Source organism: Scyliorhinus torazame, chromosome 2 (assembly GCF_047496885.1).
Source record: "Scyliorhinus torazame isolate Kashiwa2021f chromosome 2, sScyTor2.1, whole genome shotgun sequence".
NCBI classification, from domain to species: domain Eukaryota; kingdom Metazoa; phylum Chordata; class Chondrichthyes; order Carcharhiniformes; family Scyliorhinidae; genus Scyliorhinus; species Scyliorhinus torazame.
This window is the reverse complement of record NC_092708.1, coordinates 61043301-61068835: the sequence shown is the minus strand read 5'-3', so window position 1 is coordinate 61068835 and position 25535 is coordinate 61043301. Positions and strand designations below refer to the sequence as shown.

At 47.1% G+C, this 25535-nt stretch overlaps 1 protein-coding gene across 1 annotated transcript in view; it reads right to left on the bottom strand.

Annotated features, from left to right (window-relative positions):
- LOC140406643 (low-density lipoprotein receptor-related protein 1B-like) overlaps positions 1-25535 on the bottom strand; it is a 1956985-nt gene that overhangs the window by 297514 nt on the left and 1633936 nt on the right. The window contains exons 16-17 of the mRNA XM_072494650.1: positions 21145-21285; positions 20312-20437 (exon numbers count right to left, since the gene is read on the bottom strand). Coding sequence (XP_072350751.1) covers positions 20312-20437; positions 21145-21285 — 267 coding nt within the window. The remainder of the gene's footprint in view (positions 1-20311; positions 20438-21144; positions 21286-25535) is intronic.

Below are 25535 nucleotides of genomic sequence, written 5' to 3'. Positions count from 1 at the left end.
CATCTGTACCAAATATTGGTTGCTTGAGGAACTTCCACTCATATTTAATGAGTTGAGTCTGATCTTCAGACATTCCGACACACCAGGGACAGGGAGAGTTACCTGGATGCTGTATTTCAGGAGACAGTAACATCCTTAGATTAACTACCTTCAATTTGTTCAATGGTCAGGGATAGGAGGGTGTGACTACAAGTGAGGCAGATAGAGGTATCCAAGAGGTGGCGCAGCAGGAGCCTCAGCCCCTGCCCTTGTCCAACAGGTTTAAGATTGTTTCCCTCTGTGTGGACAAAAGCGGGAACTGTAGGGGAGAGGAGCAAACTAGCTATGACACTGGAACAGGAGCCATTCAAGTGTGGTGAAAAGAGTGAAATGTGGCCATAGTTATGGATAGTATTCCTATCTCTGTAGCCAAGATCGAGAGGCTTAGTGGCTCTGATGCCTGGGTTCGGGACATCGGCACTGGGCTGGAGAGAAATGCAGTGGGAGAGGAAGGATCCAGTTGTCATAATCCACACAGGTACCAACGACATAGGTAGAAGGAGGAAAAAGGTTCTGCACAGAAGGTTTGAGGATCTCGACACTAAATGAAACACAAAAACCGCCAAGGTCATAATCCCGAGATTATTATCTGAGTCACGTGCAAATTACCATAGGGTACATAAAATTAGCGAGATGAATATGTGGCTCAAAGACTAGTTGGAAATTGGGTTTTAGTTCATGGGGCACTGGCCTCAATGCTGGGAAAGTGGGAGCTAGACCATTGGGACAGCCTACATCTGAATCTTGCTCGGACCAGTGTTCTTGCAAGACAGATAACTAAGGAAGTAGAGAAGGCTTTAAACTAAATAGAGAGGGGGTTCTATTGGTAACAAAGCAAAATTAATGGTTCTTTACTTAAATGCATGTAGTATTTGGCACAAAATAAATGAATTAGTGGCACAAATTGAGGTTCATGGGTATGATCTTTTAGTATTATAGAGATAGGATCAAAACTGGGAACTAAATGCTCAGGAAGGAAGGGAAGGGTGGTGGGGTAACTTTGTTGGTATGAGATGCAAAAAGTTCAACAGCAAGACATGAGCTTTGACCGGAAGATGTAGAATCCTTATGGATGGAGATAAGAAATAACAAGGGGAAGACGTCACTCATTGGAGTAGTCTATAGGCCCCCCCCCCCAACACTAATTATACTGTAGGATGGAGAATAAATCAAGAGATAATAAAGGAATGTAAAAAAGGCAGGCCTTCAATGTAGAATTTAACATTCAATTCAAGAGTCAGAAATCTGGGTCAGAAACACCTGTGCCACACTCAAATAAGGGAATATAGGACATAGGGCATAGAACAGTACAGACAGTACAGGCCCTTTGGCCCACAATGTTGTTCTGACCATTTATTCTAATTGATGCACGATCAATTGCACAAAGACGAGAGTTGAAATCAACTGAGGCCATATTACACTAAGATGTGTGGCCTCTTACAGCAGCTGGCGAAATGGCTGCTGTATGGGGAGCCCACATATTTATACTCTGCCTACTGGGCGGAGCCAGCAGGCAGGGACTACCCCCGTACCTGTAATACAGGACCTTACCACACATCTCCTAATATATACAACAGTGGTGATTACCACATTCACCCCCTGTTAAAATTGAGTCTGGCGGGGGTGGCAGAGAACTATATACAGAACAAGTTTTAATATACAGAGGGAAAAACATTTTGGAGTCCCGTACATGGTGCTTTAACATGTCCTGAACCAATTCCAGGTTTAGCCGGTCCGGGGCCTTGATCCGACGTTGGGAGCGATGCAGTGGTGGCGGCGATTCCGGTGCCGGTCTGGTCCTCGGTGACTCGGCGAGCATGCCAAAATCCTCCTCATCCTCGGGTGTGGGCAGGGGGAGGACTGATGGTCCCGGGGGGGTTGCTGCTGGGTGCGCCGGGGAAGGGGAAGGGGCGCCGGGCCGGAGGGTGTGTGTGTGGGGAACCTGCTGGTGCCAGGTCTCTGAGGGAGACAGTATGCTGGCAGCCATCGGGGTATGCTACGTAGGCATACTGGGGGTTAGCGTGGAGTAACTGCACCCTTTCAACCAACGGATCTGCCTTGTGGAGTCGTACGTGATTTTGGAGGAGTACGGGTCCTGGAGCTGCGAGCCAAGTCGGGAACAACACCCCGGATGTGGACTTCCTGGGGAAGGCGAAGAGACGTTCATGGGGTGTGTCGTTAGTCGCAGTGCATAGGAGCAACCGAATGGAGTGCAGTGCATCGGGGACGACCTCCTGCCAGCGGGAGGCCGGGAGATCTCTGAACCGTAGGGCCAGCTGGATGGCCCTCCAGGCCGTCCCGTTCTCCCTCTCCACCTGCCCATTTCCCCGGGGGTTATAGCTGGTCGTCCTGCTGGAGGCGATACCCTTGCTGAGCAGGAACTGATGAAGCTCATCACGCATGAATGAGGATCCCCTGTCGCTGTGGATGTAGGCGGGGAAGCCGGACAGAGCGAAGATGGTGTTGAGGGGTTTGATGACGGTGGCAGACGTCATGTCGGGGCATGGGATGGCGAAGGGGAATCTGGAGTACTCATCAACCACACTGAGGAAATACGTGTTTTGGTCGGTGGAGGAGAGGGGCCCTTTGAAATCCACGCTGAGGCGTTCAAAGGGGCGGGAGGCCTTCACCAAGCGTGCGCGGTCGGGCTGGTAGAAGTGCGGTTCGCACTCCGCACAGACCTGGCAGTCTCTGGTGATTGCCCGTACTTCCGACGAAGAAGGGCAGATTGCGGGCCTTGATGAAGTAGTACAACCGTGTGACTCCCGGGTGACAAGAATTGTCGTGCAGAGTCCGGAGACGGTCCACCTGTGCGCTGGCACATGTACCTCGGGATAGGGCATCGGGAGGCTCGTTGAGCTTACCGGGGAGATACAAAATCTCGTAGCTGTAGGTGGAGAGCTCGATCTCCCACCACAAGATTTTATCGTTTTTGATCTTGCCCCGCTGTGTGTTGTTAAACATGAAAGCTACCGACCGTTGGTCAGTGAGGAGAGTGAATCTCCTGCCGGCCAGGTAATGCCTCCAATGCCGCACAGCTTCAACGATAGCCTGGGCCTCTTTTTCGACGGAGGAGTGTCGAATTTCGGAGGCATGAAGGGTTCGTGAAAAGAATGCCACGGGCCTGCCTGCCTGGTTGAGGGTGGCGGCTAGAGCGACGTCTGATGCGTCGCTCTCCACTTGAAAGGGTAACGTCTTGTCGACTGCATGCATCGCGGCCTTGGCGATGTCGGCCCTAATACGGTTGAAGGCCTGTTGAGCCTTGGCTATCAGGGGGAAAAGAGTGGACTGGATGAGTGGGCGGGCCTTGTCCGCATAGTTTGGGACCCACTGGGCGTAGTGAGAAAAGAACCCCAGACATCGTTTCAGGGCCTTGGGGCAGTGGGGGAGGGGGAGTTCCATGAGGGGGCGCATGCAGTCGGGGTCGGGCCCCAGAACTCCGTTCTGGACCACACAGCCGAGGATGGCTAAGCGGTTCGTGCTGAATACGCACGTCTCCTTGTTATAGGTGAGGTTTAGGAGAGTGGCGGCGTGGAGAAATTTGGCAAGGTTGGCATCATGGTCCTGCTGATCGTGGCCACGGATGGTGACATTGTCTAGGTATGGGAAAGTGGCCCACAGCCCGTACCAGTCAACCATTCGGAGAATCTCCCTTTGGAAGACCGAGACCCCGTTGGTGACGCCGAAGGAAACCCTAAGAAAATGGTAGAGGCGTTTGCCTCGAGGGCAGTGAATGGGCGGTCCGCCTTACGGATGGGGAGCTGGTGGTAGGCGGAATTTAGATCTACAGTTGAGAAGACCCGGTACTGTGCAATCTGATTGACCATATCAGATATGTGTGGGAGGGGATACGCGTCGAGCTGCGTGTACCGATTGATGGTCTGGCTATAGTCCACGACCATTCGGTGTTTCTCTCCAGTTTTCATCACTACCACTTGGGCTCTCCAGGGGCTGTTGCTAGCCTCGATGATGCCTTCCTGAAGCAGCCGCTGGACCTCGGACCTGATGAAGGTCCTGTCCTGGGTGCTGTACTGTCTGCTCCTGGTGGCGACGGGTTTGCAATCCGGGATTAGGTTTGCGAATAGGGAAGGTGGATTGACCTTTAGGGTCGCGAGCCCGCACATAGTAAGGGGTGGTAGGGGCCCGCCGAATTTCAATGTTAGGCTCTGGAGGTTACCTTGGTAGTCCAGGCCGAGTAGCAGGGCAGAGCAGAGGTTGGGGAGGACATAGAGTCGGAAGCCGCTGAATTCTATGCCCTGGATCGTGAGTGTGGCTATACAGTACCCCCGGATCGCCACGTAGTGGGACCCGGAGGTCAGGGAGATTCTCTGATTGGCGGGGTGTACCGTGAGGGAGCAGCGCCTTACCGTATCGGGATGGATGAAGCTTTCGGTGCTCCCGGAGTCTAGCAGACGGGAGATCTCGTGCCCATTGATCTTCACACTTGTCGAGGTGGTGGCTAGATTGTGCGGGCGAGACTGGTCAATTGTGACCGAGGCGAGACGCGGCTGGTCGTCGCTGGTGTCGGCTGATGGGGTGCCCGGGGGGCAATGGTCCTGGTATGATGGTGGCACCCATGTGCCGTCAGGGAGACAAGATGGCGGCGCCTGGAGATCCCGAAGTGGACAAGATGGCGGCGCCCACAGGCCGCACGTGGAGGGGGTTGAAAAAGATGGCGGCGCCCATGGTCCGAGGTGGGGGTTGAAAAATATGGCGGCGCACATGGTCCAAGGAGGGGAAGATGGCGGCGCCCACTGGCCGCGCGTGGTTTGAGGAGGGGGAGATGGCAGCGCCCACTGTCCATACGCGGGGGCGGTTTGGGGCAATTGCGGTGACTATGCGGGCCTGGCACACTGCGGCAAAGTGCCCCTTCTTGCCGCAGACCTTGCAAAGGGCGCTGCAGGCATGGCAGCATTGGCGGGGGTGTTTATGCTGCCCACAGAAGTAACATCTGGGGCCCCCGGGGTTGGCTGGCTGGTGCGTGGCACAGGCGTAGGGTTGGCTGAGTGGGGTCCCCGGTGGGGCGGCCGTCTGCGGGGTCCACGATGCTTAGGAGGAGTGGGCTGCACGGCCGGAGGTGTCAGCCTGGATATTGCGCAAGGCGATTGTCATCGATAGTGGCAGCTTTTTGGTTTCCACGAGATCGAGCGTGGCCCCCTCTAAAAGTCTCTGGTGGATGTGGTCTGACCCTATCCCCATGACGAAAGCGTGACGAAAGCATAAGGAGGTTCAAATGTTCCATGGCCGTGATGGCCTGACAGTCACAGTCTCTGACCAGGGGAATTAAAACACGGCAGAAATCTTCTACGGACTCACCAGGGAGCTGACTACAACTAGAGAGTATGTGTCTGGTGAAGAGCGTGTTCGTCCGCTGGGCGTAGTTCTCTTTCAGTAGCGCCATGGCTTCATCATAGGTCGGCGCGTCCTCGATAAGCGGAAAAATGTTGGAGCTCAGCCGCGAGTAGAGGATGTGGATCGTTTGAGCTTCCGGAATTGGGTCTGGTGCAGACCTGATGTAAGCTTCGAAACAAACTAGCCAATGTTCAAAGTCCATCTTCTGAAAACTTTAGTGTAATAAATTGATGCACGATCAATTGCACAAAGACGAGAGTTGAATACAACTGAGGCTTTATTACACTATGATGTGTGGCCTCCTACAGCAGCTGGCGAAATGGCTGCTGTATGGGGAGCACACATATTTATACTCCGTCTACTGGGCGGAGCCAGCAGGCAGGGACTACCCCCGTACCTGTAGTAATCTCCGAATATATACAACAGTGGTGATTACCACACTCATCTAAGATCAACCTAACCTAAGCCCCTTCAATTTACTACTGTCCAAGTGTCTGTCCAAGAGTCGTTTAAATGTCCCTAATGACTCTGACTTCACCACCTCTGCTGGCAGTGCATTCCACGCAACCTTTACTCTGTGTAAAGAACCAACCTCTGATATCTCCCCTATATCTTCCTCCAATCGCCTTAAAATTATGTCCCCTCGTGACAGCCATTTCCACCCTGGGGAAAAGTCTGGCTATCAACTCTATCCATGCCTCTCATCGCCTTGCACACCTCTATCAAGTCACCTCTCTGCCTTCTTCATTCCAGTGAGAAAAGCACTAGCTCCTTCAACCTTTCTTCATAAGACATGCCGTCCAGTCCATGCAGCATCCTGGTAAATCTTCTCTGCACCCTCTCCAAAGCATCCACATCCTTCCTATAATGAGGCGACCAGAACTGGACACAATATTCCAAGTGTGGTTTAACCAGGGTTTTATAAAGCTGCAGCAAAACCTCGCGGCTCTTAAACTCAGTCCCCCTGTTAATGAAAGCCAACAGACCATACGCCTTCTGAACAACGCTATTAATCTGGGTGGCAATTACAAAGGAATGAGAGCAGAATTGGCTGCAGTGGATTTGAAAAGGACGGTTGATCAGCAATGGGCAGACGTTTGTAAAAATAGTTCATGGCTCACAACAAAAATATATTCCATTGAGAAAGAAAGATTCTGGGAAGAGGATAAATCAACCAAGGTTAACCAAGGAACTGAAGGATAGTATTAAATGGAAAGAAAAAAAATGTGGCAAAGATTAGTGGTACGCAAGATGGTTGGGGAAGTTTTAAAAACAAACAAAAGATGACCAAAAACAAAGAGGGAGCAGATAAACTCTGAGACAAGCAAATAAAATAGAAATGGACAGCAAGGTTTTTAAAAAAACATATTAAAAGGGAAATAGAGGCCAAAGTGAACATCGGCCCCTTAATGAAACTGGAGAAGTAATAATGGGAAACCTGGACATTTCAGAGGAGTTAAACAAATACTTTGCATCAGTCTTCATGGTGGAAGACACTAACAACATTCCAAAATAAATAAGGAGGAAATAAATATAATAACAATCACAAGGGAAAAATTATATGTGAAACGAATGGGGCTAAAGGGACGATAAGTTCCCTGGACTTGATGAATTGCATCCCAGGATATTAAAGGAAGTAACTGCAGAGATAGTGGATTCATTAGCAGTAATGTTTCAAGAATCTTTAAATTATGGAAAAGTCCCAGAGGATTGGAAATTTGCCAATGTAACACCTTTATTTAAAAAAGGAGGGAGACAAAAAAACAAGTAACTACAGGCCATTGGCCACTTCTGTCATTGGCCTTCCCACCTATTGGGAAAATGTTAGTCCTTTATGAAGGATGTAATAGCAGAGCATTTAGAAATACATAATAAAATCATCAGAGTCAGCATGGCTTCATGAAGCGGAAATGACAAATGGCAAATTTATTGGATTACTTTGAAGTGGTAACGAGCAGGGTAATTGAAGGGGAACCAGGAGATGTAATATACTTGGATTTCCAAAAGCGTTTTAATAGGTACTGCACAAAAGGCTACTTAATAAGACAAGAGTCCATGGTGTTGGGGTTAGTATATTAGCATGTATAGAGGATTGGCTGATAGAAGACAGAGAATTGGGGTAAGGGAGCGTTTTCAGAATGGCAAACTGTAGCTAGTGGAGTGCCACAGGGATCAGTACTGAAGCCACAATTATTCAAAATATATATTAATGACTTGGATGAGGGAAATGAATGCACTATTGCCAAATTTGTGAATGACACAATAATAGGTGGGAAGGCAAGTGATGAGGATGATGCAAAGAGTCTAGAGAGGGATATAGACAGGTTAGGTGTTGGGCAAAAACTTGGCAGATGGAATATAATTTAGGAAACTGTGAAGTTATGCACTTTGATAGAAAGAATAATGGAGCTGAATACCATTTAAATGGAGAAAGACTCCAAAAAATTGCAGCACAGAAAAATGTGGAGGTCCTCATGCATAAATAACAAAAATCTAGCATGCAAGTTCAGCAGGCAATTGGGAAGACAATGGAATGTTGGCCTTTGTTTCAAAGGGAATGGAGTATAAAAATAGGGAAGTCCTGCTGAAACTATACAAGGCATTCGTGAGACCCACATCTGGGATATATTGGCATTGGAGGCAGTCCAGAGAAGATTCACTTGGTTGATCCCAGGTATGGGAAGATTTTCTTATGAGGAAAGGCTGAGTAGTTTGAGCCTCTACTCACTGGAGTTTAGAAGGATGAGAGGTGACCTTACTGAGGGATATAGGATTCTCAATTGGCTTGACAGGGTAGACGTTGAGAGGATATTTCCTCATGTGGGAGAGTCTAGGACCAGGGGAAATAATCAAAGAGTAATGGGTTGCCTATTTAAGACAGAGGTGAGGAGGAATTTCTTCTCTCAGGGAGTAATGAATCTGTGGAATTCATTGCTGCAGAGAGCTGTAGAGACTGGGTTATCAAATATGTTCAAGGCTGAGATAGACAGATTTTTAATCAGTAAGAGAATCCAGCGTTATGGGAATAAGGCGGGAAAGTGGAGTTGAGGATTATATCAGATCAGCCATGGTCTCATTTAATGATGGTGTAGACTTGATGGGTCAAGTGGCCTCCTTCTGCTCCTATGTCTTACGATCTTATGTACTGGCTTACTGTTAAAGCCGGTGTTTAATTTCAGAAAAAAATTCTAACACAAGCTGATATCCAGGTACTTAGTGAGCCTCAGCACGCAAGTATAGCTCCCTGATCTTTTATCAATCAGATCAGCGTACCTGCTGCCTGACAGCAGTGGAGCATATACAATTAAAAGCAAGATAGTGGTGGAGAATTAAAAAGTAGGAAGAGGCTTCACAAATATTCCCATCCTCAATGATGGTGCAGCCCAGCACATCAGTGCAAAAGTCAAACCTACCCTCTTCAGCCAAAAGTGCCAAGAGGATGGTCACAGATGCAGTCTGCAGCCAACCCAATTCAATTACCCCACAAGATCTCAACAAACAGCTGAATGCTGTTTGAATACTGCACAGGCACTGACAACATCCTGGCAGTAGTACTGTAGACTTGTACTTCAGAATGGGCTGCATCCCGAGCCATGCTGTTACAGTACAGTTATAACACTGGCATTTACCTGACAATATGGAAAGTTGCCCAGGTAAGATCTCTCAAAAGAAAAACCACAAGTGTGAGAATGATACTGATCAAACCTCTGAGATTCGGAAGTGTGTTAATGCATGTGTACTAACAGGGATATAAGGTAAACCTGAGAGATTTTGTTGCGTGAAACTGTCAGGAGTTTTGTAGGCCGGAAAATAGCATAAGCCATACCCGTGTTTACATCACCACTTTATCACCCCTGTTCCAAATTCAGTAGAGAACCCAGATAGAGAAAATGGCAATGAAGGCAATGGAACGCCTTATAAACCCCCAAGAATTCCAGGTCACAGCGACCAGTAGAGCAGGACAGTGTCCCGTATGGGAAGAGGAAATCAGAAAGTACCTCAAAGGGAAAGGATGGTCCCTTTGGAGCGAATTCTGCGCAAATGATGAAACAGGTCCCAGGAGTATAGGACATACTTGGTGGGAGAACCTGTCAGAGATCCACAAGAAGAGCTTAGGAAAGCTCGCAAGACTATGGCAATCGTGTCCTGCTTGGCACAATTGCGAGGCACAGAGGAGGTCGTTAGGATGCTCCGTAGAGAGATAGAGGAGAGAGACAGAAATAGTGAGGGAGATGTGAGTGAGTTTGAGAAGGAGAATAAGGATTTGAGAGAACAGTTAGCAGCAAGGGACAGAGAGGTGGATGATGTCAAGAGGACACACCAGTCTTGTCTCGCCCATTTGAGTAGTTTCCAGACCCTATATGATAAGGCCTACCAGGACATGCAACGTGCGGTCTTGTTAAGACAAGAAACTGAGCAACAGGTAGAGAAATTGCAGAAACAGTGCAATGATTTAAAAGCAGCCCTACGAGCGCTCCACACTGCCACGACGGAACAAAGGCAGAGCTCAGAAGACCACGCAAAGTGCCGGAAGGAAATTGCAGAATTGCAATCTCTGCTTTCTGTCCAGAATGGGTTTCAAAGTACGTTTGGACCCCAATTAGACCAGGAAAACGGCCCCGATTGGCAGGAGTTAAATGAAACTGCCCACAGATACGTACATGGGGCATGTACGCAAGAAAAACCCAAAAAGAGAAAAGCACCCCAACCCCCGACTGAACAGGCAGAACACACCCCCATGAACCCTGTAACCACACACCGCAGGGCCGCAGCAGAAGGAAACGCAGATTTCCTATACACAACCCCGTTAACCGTAACACAATTACGGGACGCGTGTGGAAAAATTACACCACATCAGACCCCCACCAGTTTTTCGCTCGAGTTAAACAGCAGGCTACCATGTATGGCCTGGACGAAAAGGAGCAAGTGAAGCTCACAGCTTCAAGCCTCGACCCTTCAGTCGTGGCAGCCCTTCCCGACCTACAGAATGTAGGAGGAGGCACACTCCAAGAGATGCACACAGCAATCCTAGATGCGATCCGCTATAACAGAGGAGACCCCGTAGAAGGCCTAAACAAGTGTGGGCAAAAGAAAACAGAACACCCCACAGCGTTTGCTGGACGCTTGTGGATACATTTTATTGCGGTTTTCGGAGAATTAGCCCGCGCCCATTTGTCCGCAGATAATATGGCCAAATGGACTTGAATCCTAGTCTCTCATGCGACAGAGGCAGGACAGAGAGCTTGCGCAAATTACGACCCCTCAGATGAGGCCCACAACGAGAAATGGGTTTTGAAAAGATTGTCCTGTCCTTGGGAACAATCCGTCCAAGGCAAAACCACATTTGCAAAACCCGAGGAAGAGCAGGCAGACATGAATCCAGGTAAAGCGCACCAGAACCCCGCATGGGTAAATGAGGGCAGGAACAGCCCACAGCAGCCAAATCCCAGGAATGTTACAACTGTGGACAATTAGGACACTTTGCACGAGAGCGAAACATGCCTCAAAAGCAGCAGAGAAACCAACAGACAGGCACCCTAAATAAGAATAGGGCAAAGCCAATCCGTAGCGTTAGCACCTGTTCAGAGAACACAGACATGAATGGCACCGACTGACGGTGTTCGGGCTCCCCAACTTGGGTCTGCGACACCTTTGGGACAGGTCCGGTAGACTGTTCGTAGCAGGCAAAGTCCGGGGACATCCCGTAGAATTTCTTTGGGACACAGGAGGGTCCCGCACCACACTCAATTCCACCACGACGTTTCAGCGAGACACGTGGCCCACAACAGACACCATCACACTCAGCAGCTTTACAGGTCATTTACAACAAGGACACATCACAGTCCCTGTAGCGATACAAATCGGGAACATTACAACTAAGCACCCTGTAGTTTTGGTAGATCTACCTCAGACGGCTGAACACATCCTTGGAATCGATTTTATGAGCTCCCACAACCTCTCTTTTGATCCAGTTAATAAATGTGTTTGGAAAATGGCAAAGGCAGCACGAGCCCCTGCCACGCTCACAGTTGGAGACTATGGAAACAGGATTAGCTCAGTAGGAGACTTCTGGTTCGACCCTCGAGTCATTAGTGAGGACAGACAGGTGAGGTAAGTCCTGCAGCAACACAAAGCAGCATTTGCACAGCACAAGCACGACTGTGGCAAGATAGCTGGCTTGGTGAACATTACAGGTCCCGACCCCAGACCCCAAAAGCAGTACGGTTTTCCCCAAGAGGCAGTGGGAGAAATCACCAAAGTAATAGAGAGTCTGCTTGATCAAGGTGTACTCAGATCAGTAGCCTCCACAAATAATGCACCAATTTGGCCCGTCAGGAAACCCGATGGATCATGGCGACTGACAATTGATTACCGAGAACTGAACAAAGTAACCCCAGTAGCAGCCCCCACCATAGCCACGAGTCCCTTGACCATGCTCAAACAGGGACTCCAGTCAAAATTCTTTTCAGTGTTGGACATTAGCAACAGCTTTTGTTCCATTCCATTGGATAAAGCGTGCCAATATAAATTCGCATTCACATTCCAGGAACAACAATATACGTGGACGTGACTTCCACAAGGCTTCCACAACTCCCCCTCCATTTTCCACCGACAGCTGGCAAATGGACTAGCAAAATCTTCCCGCCCCGATTGTCTGGTCCAGTATGTAGATGACTTGCTACTACAGACAGACACAAAGGGAGAGCACATTTCGCTTCTCGCCAAACTCCTAGCGCTCCTAAAAGAAATTGGATGTAAAGTCAACTCCATGAAGGCCCAGATTTTGCAGGAAAAAGTGATTTACTTGGGTACAGTAATCACACGTGGTAAACGCAAGATCGAGCAAAAGAGAATTGACTCGATCGTCAAATTTCCCCTTCCCCATAATGTCACAGACTTCCGGTCATTCTTAGGACTGGTTGGCCACAAAAGCAGCACCCCTATCCGAACTTCTCAAGAAGCAGGCACCTTGGGAATGATTCCCACAGCACATGGATGCCGTGGATGCTTTAAAAAGAGCCCTCAGCACAGCCCGCGTTACAGGTCCCAGATCCACTTTCCCCGTAAGCAATCGAAGTTGCAAGCACCGACCGAACACTTTCGGCCGTGCTCCTCCAGGAACGCCATGACCAATTACGGCCCGTGGCATACGCCTCACACGTTAGATCCTGTTGAGCAAGGATTTTCTGCCTGCGAAAGGCACCTGCTCGCAGTTTTTTGGGCAGTACAGTACTTCGCCTACATTACAGGACTCAACCCCATCACCATTCTCACTGAACAAACCCCAACACAGCTATTATTAGACGTTCGACTTAAAGATGGCACAGTCAGCCAAATCCATGCAGCCCGTTGGACCCTTCTTTTACAGGGACGGGACATTACAGTTAAAAGAACCAAGATCCACACTTTCCTAGCCGATAATTTGCAATATGCAGGCACCCCACATGAGTGTGCGATCATCACCACAAAACACAACACAGGTCCATTTATACCTAAGTCAGCTCCCAGGAAAAAAGGTAGTACACCCCAGAGACCCCAGCCCACAGACACGTGCGCAACCCTGAAAATATATGTGGATGTCTCCTCCACAGTTTTGAACGGAAAGAGAATCACCGGTTGCGGCATTTATGTAGAGGATGCGCAGGGACGCGCCCTTGATGAGATTTCACTAAAGTTGGCAGGACATCTCGGCTCACAGGCAGCCATAGCTTACATTGTAGACCACCCTGACTCATTTCCGACCCCAGCAGACATCAATTCGGACAGCTTATATGTCTGTAATAGTTTAACGGAATTCCTAATCCTGTGGGAAACTAGAGGATTCGTTTATGCAGATGGAAAGCCCCTACCCTCAGCCCCATTACACCGACATATCCCAGAGACAGCGAAGGATAGGAAATACGGTATAATTAAGGTTTGCAGTCATCACCGTTCTTCCCCCCCTGGTAACGTTAAAGCAGACGCCCTAGTGAAGGCAGGTTCCAGACATGGTTACTTTTGGAACCCCCCTGAGAGCACCCCAGTACACGTGGTTCAGCTCTCACAGACCAACATTCAGGACCTAGCAAAGGCCCAGAAGGATGATGAAAAACTCAGGGAAGTTTTAAAAGGAACCTTTCCAGCCCCGTATGACAAGTTTAAGAACGCAATCACCACAGACGACGGTGTGATTTTGAAAGAAGGCATTTATGTAGTTCCCAGCCAGGAGAGGAACCAGATTATTTGTCAGTTCCATGACAATCATGGACACCAAGGCATTGAACCCACCCTAACCCACCTCAGACCTCTCTGCTGGTGGCCTGATTTAAAAGCCGATGTTACTCACTACATCGAAAATTGCTTGATCTGTGCCCAGAACAATCCGGACAGATATGCAAGAAAGGCTGTTAATGGCCTCTGGACGAATTTGCAGATAGACTACATAGGACCCCTACCCCCCTGCAGAAATGGTTATAAGTATGTGTTGGTGGTTTTCGAGAACTAATACGGCCAAGACAACAGCTAAAATATTATCACAACACATCTTTACAAGATGGGGCCTCCCACTCAGTATAGAGTCCAATCAAGGTTCCCATTTTATAGGACGAGTAATGAAAATCATCCTCACAATTTTCAGAATTAGGTAGAAGTTTCACATAGCCTACCACCCCCAGTCAAGCGGCATTGTAGAGAGGATGAACAGAACTCTAAAAGCCACTCTCAGGAAAATGGTGCAACAGAACAACAGCACCTGGGATTCAGTTCTCCCATTTGCTTTAATGTCCTTACGAAACACGGTATCCACGTCCACAGGATACACCCCCCACACCCTCATGACCGGATGCCCCATGAAAGGGACAGAGTATTTATTAGGACTGGATTTGGCCAGCCCCGCAGTCACCGCCCTCACACATGAAAATGCTGCACAGCAGCTTACTGAGAACATAAAGGCAGCCCAACTCGCAGCAACTGTGAGACTTGGGACCAGGAGGAAACAAAGCAAGGCTTTTTTCGATAAAAAGGTACATGCCACCGAGTTTGTAGTAGGGCAGCAAGTGATGCTTTCCCTCTGCAACCCCAGTTCATTCCTTTCCCCCAAATTTTCCGGACCGTACTCCATTTTGGACAAAGTAAGCCCCTCGGTATACAAGATCACATATCCCAATGGTAAGTCTGCGTGGTTTCACATAAACCAGCTCAAGGCTTATGGCTCGCAGAACAACCATTCACACCACATCTTGCTCACAGTAGCAAACGAGCACGCCCCGCCCACATATGACGTATTCCTACCCTCCCCCAGCCTGTCCAGTCCGTCCTCAGACACATCTTCGACTCCACCCCCAAAGGCACGACTCCGCCTCTCCTTTCCTTCAACCAGCAGCGACAGCGACAGTGATAGCGTCAACAATGACGACAGCCACAGCACACCACGTTATAATTATACCCCTGCACCAGGCCCCACTCCCAGGGAATCCAAGCATGATTCCAGTGACCCCTTTGAAATCACGTACATCAAAGCCCCTGACCCAGACCCACCGCCCGACGATTACGGATTAAAACCTAGTAGCTCCAACCTCGACACACAATTCTGGCACCGAGACAATTCGTTCAGGCTCATCCGGAATGATGAGATGGACCCCAATTCGCGCCAAGCAGCTTTAGCCAAACTACTTCAGTCAAGAGTATGGCAGCCGGGAGAAGATGATGACATACAGTCTGACTCCCACCAAACAAATCCCTTTGCGACCCTGTTCGCTACTGAGCTTGACTGCCAAGCCAGAGAAACTTGTGTTGTTGCTATTTGTACAGTTTAAAGTGTTGTAGATTATGGTTGATTGTTTGAGTGAGGATAGTTTATTGAAGATAGTTAGAGGTTCCAGTTTCTTTTATTTTTGTATTGCATGCATGAATGTCATAGCTCAACCGTAGAGTTTTATACTGATGTATGGAAGTAAAATGATTTTAGGTAAAAATTGTGTTTCATAGGATAGGGCAGTGTAGAGCCCGTGAAGTGCTTATAGGTGCCCCGCTTGGTCAGAGTACGAAGACGACGCGTTAATGTGATCTTTCACGCTTCGCGTTGTGGATCACAAGGAGGGTGTGTAGCCATCTGGGATGGCCACTTCCCGATTACAAAAGGGGCACTTTGCAAAGATTGCAGGGAAAATGGACAATACTGAGAAAGCAAGCAGGTGCAGGGTTTGTCTGTTGATTGGAGCCGCAGTTGCCAGACAAGACCGAAACTGCAAAGCCAGTACCATACTAATGAGCCATCTCCGGGGACAAAAGAGTAACATTTAAGTAAACGATACCAAGGCAGACACCCCGGCGCCAGAGGAGACCAGAACAAAGCAGGCCAGCGGCCACCTAGGACACACCCAGCCATCAGGGCACCCACCTCTTTATTGGAGGAAATCGATAGGAACGATTGAGAAACGGCCCAATTAATTGGGGCCAAGTTCAAGGCCCGCCCAAAAGCGCGCGAAGCCCCTTTGGGTATAAGAAGGATCGCCCAAGAGAGAATCGTTCCCTTAGCTCCAGCACTCACCGAGGAGAGACCTGCCCAACAGCTGCACCAGAACAAGTAAGTCTAAGGTCAATGCAGGCTACTAGACAGACGACCGTAGCTGTTCCCCTTCATCACTTCGACCCCAGCAGCCTCAGAACCAAACAGCGGCCATTGTTCCTCTGACTGAGTGGGCGCCCGAAGCTAAGTATAGCTTTAGCAGTAGTGATAGTTTAGTCTGTAGTATTTGTGCATGATTATATTTAACTGTGTGTGTAAATAAATAAGCATTTGACATTGAACTAACTAACTGGTGTATCGAGACTTTGATCAGTATTCGGTTTGAACCTTGTGTCGGTATCGAAAGATACCTGGCGACTCTAGTGCAAAACATAATTAGAATTAAGGAAGGCGACCATATTGACCGCCATATTCAGAGCCAAATAAAGAGAAACACAATTAGCAACAAAGTGTGTCAGGCTGGCCTTAATTCGTCAACAATGAAGTGGCTGAGGAGCCATCTGATTTTCAATTGCTGGCCTCTCAAGAAGAAATGTGTGACGAACAGTTGAAAACCATCCAAGTGGCATCATAGTCTCATTGCAGTCTAGAGATACTGAAGACCATTGTTTGAAACAGAAAATAAACATTTTATAATTTGTTTACCAAATGGATGGATGGAGCTATTGGCTAAGGGAGCAAACCTCACAAAATCTGGAGTGGACTCCCCTTTGGCCATTGGCGTTCCTCTCATATTAGTAGCGTCCAGCAACTCCTGCAACTAGCTAGGCGCCAGATGGATACAGGCTCTCGTCTTTTCCCTGGATACCAGCCCATGAGGTGAGAGGTGGGAAAAGAGGCGAGGCAAGTCTGTGAATCTTAAAACCATACATAGGTTACTGTCACAACATTGTAACTGCATTGTTTAAAAGAAAATTCCATTCTTAAAGTTGCAAAGCCAATGCGAAGAGTTCACAGGGCAAGCCCTTAATCCATGTCATTGCTTGCTCCAAAAATCAGTTCAAATTCAAATTGAATTCAATTCATGGTCCCCACAAGAGAGACGTACAAGATCCAAGCTCTCAAGCAAAGACATTACACATCATCTTGGACTTGATCTAATTCTTGATCTTAGCCAAAAGGCCATGCATGCTGGTATTGAAAATCCTTAAAGACATTTTAAACACAACATTTTAAAATTAAATCACACTGGATATTAACTGAACATATTCAATCTCAGAAATATTGGATGAGTTATGGTAGCAATCCTTGTGTGAATCACCAGAGCTATCAGACAGTTTTTTGGATTATACCATTTTATTTCTCAAAAGGGCAAAGATACCTTTTCTTGTATTGATCACTGTAATGGAGATAAACAAAACTCCACTTTATTGTCACAAGTAGACATACATTAACACTGCAAAGAAGTTACTGCGAAAAGCCCCTTGTCGCCACATTCCACGCCTGTTCAGGTACACAGGAGAGAACTCAGAATGTCCAAATTACCTAACAGCATGTCCTTCGGGACTTTTGGGAGGAAACCGGAGCACCCGGGGGAAACCCACACAGACACGGGAAGAACGTGCAGGCTCCGCACAGACAGTGACCCAAGCCGGGAATCGAACCTGGGACCCTGGAGCTGTGAAGCAACAGTGCTACCCACTGTGCTACCGTGGTTGAAAGAGAAACTAAGCCCCCCCCCTTCCCCCTCTAAGATGTTCCATCTTCAAGCCTACCAGTGAAACAACGTCTGGGTAGATCAACTCTAGGAACCATTATAATGATTGAAAAATCTCTGCATCTTGAAGGTCACCATTTCAGCTAAAGTACAACATGATTATGAAACATTAGGCTTCCATCAAAATAGAGACAGGGTTAAATTTGATTTTTGCAATTACTGTTTTATCTTTATCCGTATGTAGTTTTGTATGCCTGATGGTGTGAGTGAGACATCACAGGCTGGATTCTCCGATCCTGTGCCGCCCCCGTACCGATTCTCTGCCCGGTGGGCACGGATTCTCTGCCCCCGGCTTTACCTGCGGATACGGCTGCAGAATGGCTGAGTCCGTGTCCGCGCATGTGCCTGTGGTGGCCACCCCGTGCAACATGGCGTCGGCCGCACTTGGACCCGGCCTGTCAAAAGCTGTCCCCCTGTAACCAACCCCACCACCCCAGGCTACCCCTCATCAGTCCCCCCAGTGGACCAAAGACCCACCTGCCAGTGGAATGGACAATAATGAATCCCATTGAAATGAATCACTGTTGAACCTTTAAGACTTGAATTGCTACTTATGCAGTGTACAATTACGTTAATTATGTAAGGGCATTTTTACTGATTTAATTGTTACAATTATCTAGTGGAAATTAAGCTTTATCAGCCACAAAAAGCCTCATACCTTTCAATTATTACCTTTAATTATACACAACATAATCAAGTCACTAAAGTTCCTAAATTAATATGGCAGAAACTAAAGAAAGATACAGCAAACAGAGATAAGTGTATATTTTATGTCATATACCCTGTGCTGCTTTATATAGATCCTAACCTCTTTCTCAATTCGCCATTTGACAGCTTATACCTAAGCTCGGCTAATAATTTGTTGCAATTTTGAATTTTTGGAAAATTTGATTTCATTCACGTAATGCACAACTCATATTAATACAAATTGTTATGGCTGACAAAGAATTATAGTCAAAGCCTTATTCACGTTGAATAATAAGCAGACAAAGGTTGAAATAAATATTGTTTCATACTTTCTTCCATTTAGGTACAAATCTCTATTTCTAACTACCTATTGTTGAATATAAATATGAAAACAGAATATGAATATAGGGCTGCACGGCGGCACAGCGGTTAGCAGTGCAGTCGCACAGCGCCAGAGACCCGGGTTCAATTCTGGCCTTGGGTGACTGTGTGAGTTTGCACATTCGCCCTATGTCTGCATTTTCTCCCTGTGCTCTGGTTTCCTCTCACAGTCCAAAGACGTGCAGGTTAGGTGAATTGGTCATGCTAAAATTGCCCCTTAGTGTCCAAACATGTGCAGGTTAGGTGGAGTTATGGAGTTGCGGGATGGGGCAGCGCTCTGGAAACTGGCAGTGTGTTCTTTCAGAGGATCATGCAGATCTGATGGGCCAAATGGTCTCCTTTTGCACTGTAGAGATTCTATGAATACTCATTGAAAAACCCCCTCATTATTTGTTTTGAATCTACATTGTCACTCAAAATAGCATAAAGATTCTTGTAGTATAAAGCAACAGTTTCATTTTTGCAAACTCTTGGGCATGCTGTTCGGGCCCGATTGGGTGGATTGAACACAAGTGCCTGATGCCAGCCAGTGTGCCAGTTGGCTCACCCCATTCCCAGCACTGGCCACGACTGCCGAGGCAGGATTGGAGCCAGCAGGACTTCATGTCCTCAAGAGGCAGGTGGTCAATCAGGCTTGTTGGGAGCATTGTTAACAGTCATTAAAGAAGCCCGATTGGAATTTCCCAATCCATAGGCCGGGATTCTCCGAGCCGAAATGGCGTTCGGCACGGGGGCGGAGAATGGGGCCTCAGACCCGTGATCGGGTCCGACGCTGTTCCCCGGCGACCGTAAAATCGGTGCCAGTCGCGCGTCCCCTGTGAGTTACAGAATCGCTGGGCGAAGAGGCCCGTTGATGCCGGCGTGATACATTCCGGTGTTTACACGGCATCAACACTTAGCAGGGCTTTTGGAGAATCCCGGTCATAGTTTTCTAATTCAGCCTCCAATTTCTTGTACTAGCTGTTCAATTGACACAAGGTTGTCAATTAGCACTACAATGGAGGGCCTGCATTCCACACAGGCCTACTGGCCCCTCTCTACCGTCCTGGCTGCAAGCCACAGGCCATTCTGTGCAGAGGTTCCACACCACCAAGTTCTCTCCTCCTCTCCGCTTCCCTACCCCCACCTGACAACACCCAGCACACCCAGTGTTAGGGTCTGGCTGAAGGAACTATTTTTTAATTGTGAAATGTTGGTGAGGAACCACGTCCATATTGAATTGTCCTCTCAGTTACTTATCATCCATTGCAGGCTGCTGCCTCTTTCAAGCTGGATAGCCTCTGATTGATCATCCCCCTTTGAGAGCATGTTCAATTGGATGGAAGCCTATCTGCATGCCAATTAAGGGGTACATCTTTGAAAATCCCAAAAAGCGACTGTTTCCCATCCTGGGGAAGGTTCTCAACCTAGAAGCGGTTATGACTCTTATTTTCTGTCCTGGGCGGAAAAATCTAACCCTTGATGTATCTATTTTTTTGATTTACTTATTCAGGTTGGTAAACAATACTTACAAAGACATAGTCTAGATGCAAAAAATTATTCAAAGCATGAACGCTATTGTACATCAGGACTCTGATATAAAGCATTTCACTACAATTCAAAATGTCGCAACCCATTAGAAAAATTACCTGAGCAAGTTTCGTTTGACTCATCCTCACCATTGACACAGTCATTAGCTCTATCGCACAACCATCTTTTAGGGATGCAACGATTATTTTGGCATCTGAAGTGATTAGCAGGACATGTAGTGTTGTCTGCCAAAAAAATAATGATGGCTGATCAGTTAACACCAAAAGCGGTAAATAACATGCTAATGAACACAATTTACAACTGTGATATGAGTCTAGGATAAAGCAGATAAATGAATTATGCACTGTCTTCGGTTCTAATTCTAAAGAATTGTTACTTCGCCACTGAACATTATCTCATAATTTTAACCTGTCACTGGCAATATACTAGATGGTTATAGTGCTAAAACGCAATGCTTTATAGCACCAATTCAAAATCACATTCCACTCTGATTTATTTGTAATTTTTACCAACTATTAAATAACGTTTATTACTTATAGATTATTCCCAGTTGGTTGTCAAACTGCTGTCATTTTATCCGTAAAATGCAAATTGGCAAAAAGTAAACTCCAGAAAACAAATCAGATGTGCAAACTAATACATTTTTGCTCAATTGGAACAGCTGAATAATAAAACACCACACTTGTATGGCGGATTAGTCTGTCAATTTTAGCTATTCAAAAATCTTTTTAAATGATTTACTGTTTGTTTGGTAATTTGTCTCAAAATGATGAAGCAGAAATGATATTCTTCATTTTAATTAAATCTTACTAGAACATAGTACACGAGGTTGCAAATTAATAGCGCAACAAGGCATGCTCAAATCTAATTTATCTCATTTTTCAACATTATGCAACTAAACAAAAAGCAAGCTGTGCAATTCATAACATACAGCAGATGTCTTGATCTTCATCACTACCATCAAAGCAGTCATTATCGCCATCACATTTCCAACGCTCCTGAATGCATCTCCCGTTTCTGCAAGCAAGCTCTCCAAAGTGACACTGCTGAAGGGTGGGTGGACCAGGTTTCACTAGAAAAAAATGTAACAAAGATGAGAATAATAAAAGAAAAAGTGCCGTAGCCAACTAAGAATTAAATATCGCAGGCACGAGTTTCTTCTCCTTTAAATTAGTAAATCAGCGTAATCTGGGCAAAACTGGCCAACCCAGCAGAGAAATCTGGAACACGAGTTATGCCCCAAACAACTTATGCTTGTGTTCACTGCAATCATGTTGGTTCATGATTCAATTCGCCTTTGTCAGGCTCTATTCACACAACTGGCCAAGCAGTCAGGTCAAAATCGCAAGATTCCACCAAATCATGAAGACACTTTAACTTGCACTCATTTTCAGGTGCACATGCACTACAGAGCACATTTTAAAGTCTTTTCATGTTAAAAACACCAATAGACCTACTAAGTGTTTTAGTATCATTATAAAGTCATTATCAGTGGTTTTGAATCAGTTTACTCACAGACGAAGGATGGGATATCACTATTGAAATGTTTATCATTTTTCTGCGACAATAAAATTGCACCAGGTTACCAATCAAGTACAGCAAGCAATGAATTTTCATGCAAAAGAAAACCAAACCAAACTCACTTTCCATGAGTGTGCCGATTCATGGAAGATTTCATGTTTGTGCTGATGCAAATACATTTTAGGCAGCACTTGGAAGTTTAACTTAATTTCAAGGGCATTTGGGATGCAATTTTCTGATTATGCCCAGATTGGTAAGTCTACCCCTATGATTTTATTGTTATGCCATTTCCACCCTTGTTGACCTACACAGCGGAATTGTGCAAGTATGATGATATATGTATGCATATCTCACTTTAAGTTCCCAATAAGCCTGAAGAATTTACTGCACTAAAATACATTTCCAACTGGGCTTATTATCCTTGTGAAAGAGTTTATTCTGCCTGACAAAAATAACAGTTTCATTTCACAACTTCTTCCAGCTTACAGCTCTCATAATTATGAGGAATCTCTCTTCAGGCAAATGCAGTGATCTGGGGCGGGATTCTCCGACCCCCCGCCGGGTCGGAGAATCGCCGGGGGCCGGCGTGAATCCCGCCCCCGCCGGTTGCCGAATTCTCCGGCACCGGATATTCGGCGGGGGTGGGAATCGCGCCGCGCCGGTTGGCGGGCCCCCCCGGCGATTCTCCGGCCTGCGATGGGCCAAAGTCCCGCTGATGGAATGCCTGTCCCGCCGGCGAGAATCAAACCACCTCTCTTACCAGCGGGACAAGGTGGCGCGGGCGGGCTCCGGGGTCCTGGGGGGGGTGCGGGACGATCTGGCCCCGGGGGGTGCCCCCACGGTGGCCTGGCCCTCGAACGTGGCCCACCAATCCGCGGGCGGGCCTGTGCCGTGGGGGCACTCTTTTCCTTCCGCCTTCGCCATGGTCTCCACTATGGCGGAGGCGGAAGAGATCCCCCTCCACTGCGCATGCGCGGGGATGCAGTGAGCCGCCGCTGACGCTCCACGCATGCGCCGCACAGCAAAGCTATTTCCGCGCCAGCTGGCGGGGCACCAAAGGCCTTTCCCGCCAGCTGGCGGTGCGGAAATCAGTCCGGCGCGGGCCTAGCCCCTCAAGGTGAGGGCCTGGCCCCTCAAGATGCGGAGAATTCTGCACCTTTGGGGCGGCGCGATGCCGGACTGATTCGCGCTGTTTTTGGTGCCGTTCGGCGGACATTGCGCCGATTGCGGAGAATCCCGCCCCGGTTCCATTTTCAGAGCAATCAAGAACGAAGAAAAAAGTTTTCAGTCTTTAAAGCTATGTTGTTTTATTCATTAATTTGATGAACCATGAAATAATTTCCAATTGGCAAAGATAGATTAAAGCATGGTGAGAACAAAAAAAAACATGAATTAAAATTTGTTTATTTGGGTTTCAGATAGAACATTTACTTCAGAGCAATATTGATAGGACATGAGGAGAAAATTGTGATATTATAGATGGTGAATCATAGAAGTATTACTGAGTAGGAGTATGCTATTTGGCCCATTGCATCTGCACCAGATCTCCAAACGAGCAACATGACTTAATGTCATTCACCTTCCTTTTCCCTGTACCCCTGCACATTGTTCCTATTCAAGTAGTCATCTAATGCCCTCTTAAATGTCTCGATTGGACCTGCCTCCACCATTCTTCCAGGCATTGCATTCCAGACCTGAACCACTCAACGTGTGAAAATATTTTTTCTCCTATCACATTTGCTTTTGTTGCCTATCACTTTAAATCTGTGCCCTCTTATTCTTGATCCTTTTATGAGTGGGAACAGTTTCTCCCGCTCTACTCTGACTCGCCTCTTCATTATTTTGAATGTCTCTATCAAATCTCCTCTTAGCCTTCTTCTCTCCAAGGAGAACAGTCCCAACCTCTCCAGTCTATTCTCATAACTGAAACAATTTTTGTGAAAGTCTTCTGCACTTTTTTCAATGCGTTCATTTGCTTCCTACACTGTGGCACCCAGAACTGTCCACAATACTCCAGCTGAGGTCTGACTAGTGTCTTGTATAAATTCAGCATAACCTCCGAGCTCTTGTATTCTATGCCTCTATTAATAAAGCTCAAAGTACTCTCTGCTTTAGCTATACGAAGCCCTGATTCGACCACATCTGGTGTACAGTGAGCAGTTCGAGAGAATACAGCTTAAGTAGGATACATTGGCTTTGGAGAGAGTGCAGCTTTGGATTACCCAAATGATACTGGCATCCAAGTGTTAAATTATGAGAAGAAATTGTGCAACATCGGGAACTCCCTGGAATTTAAGATGTGATGTTATTGACTCAAAGGTGGTAGAAATTTGGAATTCTCTTCTGCAAATGGCAATTGATGCTGGGTCTGCTACCAATTTTAAATCTGAGATCGATATTTACCAAAGCTATTCGGACTTATGGAATAAGGAATATATAGGACATGACTTAATGGAAAAGTTTCTAAGGGTATCAGGGGTTATGGGGAGAAGGCAGGAGAATGTGGATGAGAAAAATATCAGCCATGATTGAATGGCGGAGCAGACTCAATTGGCCGAGTGGCCTAATTCTGCTCCTATGTCTCATGGTCTTTTGGCTCGATTCAACAAAATGGGAACAAAGTCCCATAGCGAGCGCGTTTAGCCAGTTGTTCCCCAGCACTCGCAGAGCCGAGAAACACATGGCTATACAACGTGAGTTGCATTGTAAAAGGGGCCTCAGCCGCACCTAGTCCAATTTTGTACACTGGGGTGCTCCGCTCGCTAGAACTCCCAAGTTTGAGAAGGTGCCCCAATCTCTAAGTGAGCTTGGGGTCCCCCCACCCCCAATCCAGGGGAAATTACATCACGCGCACACATGCGCATTATCACAAACCTCCAAGTGAGGAAACCCTCCTTTGGGGTCGCTGAGGCCCCCCCTTTACAGGCCTCCCCATGCCCCCTTTCGGGCACCCTGCCCTTTCAGGGCCCCCACCCTTTACCACCTCCAATCTTTCAGATGCCACCTCATACCCGCCCTTCCCACCTCCCACACCACCCTTTATACCCAACCCCATTCCACCTTTCATGTGCATGGCCTCTCTCAGGCCTTGGCTCTTGGCAGTGGTGCCCTGGCACCTGGAACCGTGGCACAGCCACCCATGCACCCTAGCAGTTCCCCGATAGCCTGGCAGTGCCAACCAGGCACTTTGCTAGTGCTAGGATGGCAGTGCCAAGGTAAATTGCACCCATAGAGTTAGGTCACGGATCAGACACAGTTTGATTGAATGATGGAACAGGCTGCTGGGGCTCCATGTTCTACTCCTGCTCCTACATTCCTGTGTCACTAATTGCCATATTACCAGTTTCAGAACATCACTAATTGAGAGGCAGTGGGCTAATTGCTTACCTACCCCATTGGCAAAGATGTTCAATATAATACCATGACCTGCGCTTCAAATATAAATCCCTACACGGAGAGTAATCACAGGCATAATTAAACTTGAAGTTAATCATGTTCAGAAATCCAGATAAACAACATCCCACTATATTAGAAAACTTTCCTGAAATCTTTTCATCTTTAAATACCCACCATCAAATTATTTTACTTTAAAATTATACCATAGCATTTGTACAAACATAACAGGGAACAATTTATTTATTCAGAATATCTACAGCCATGTATTTTTATTTTATTTATTTACTCTATGTGTGCTGGACATAGTTTAGAAGCTGAGGAAAAGCAAATAGATGATAAAATCATTACTTTTACGAATTTTTTCAAAGCTTCACAACTTCCGCCCATCATTTTCTTGCTTCCAAA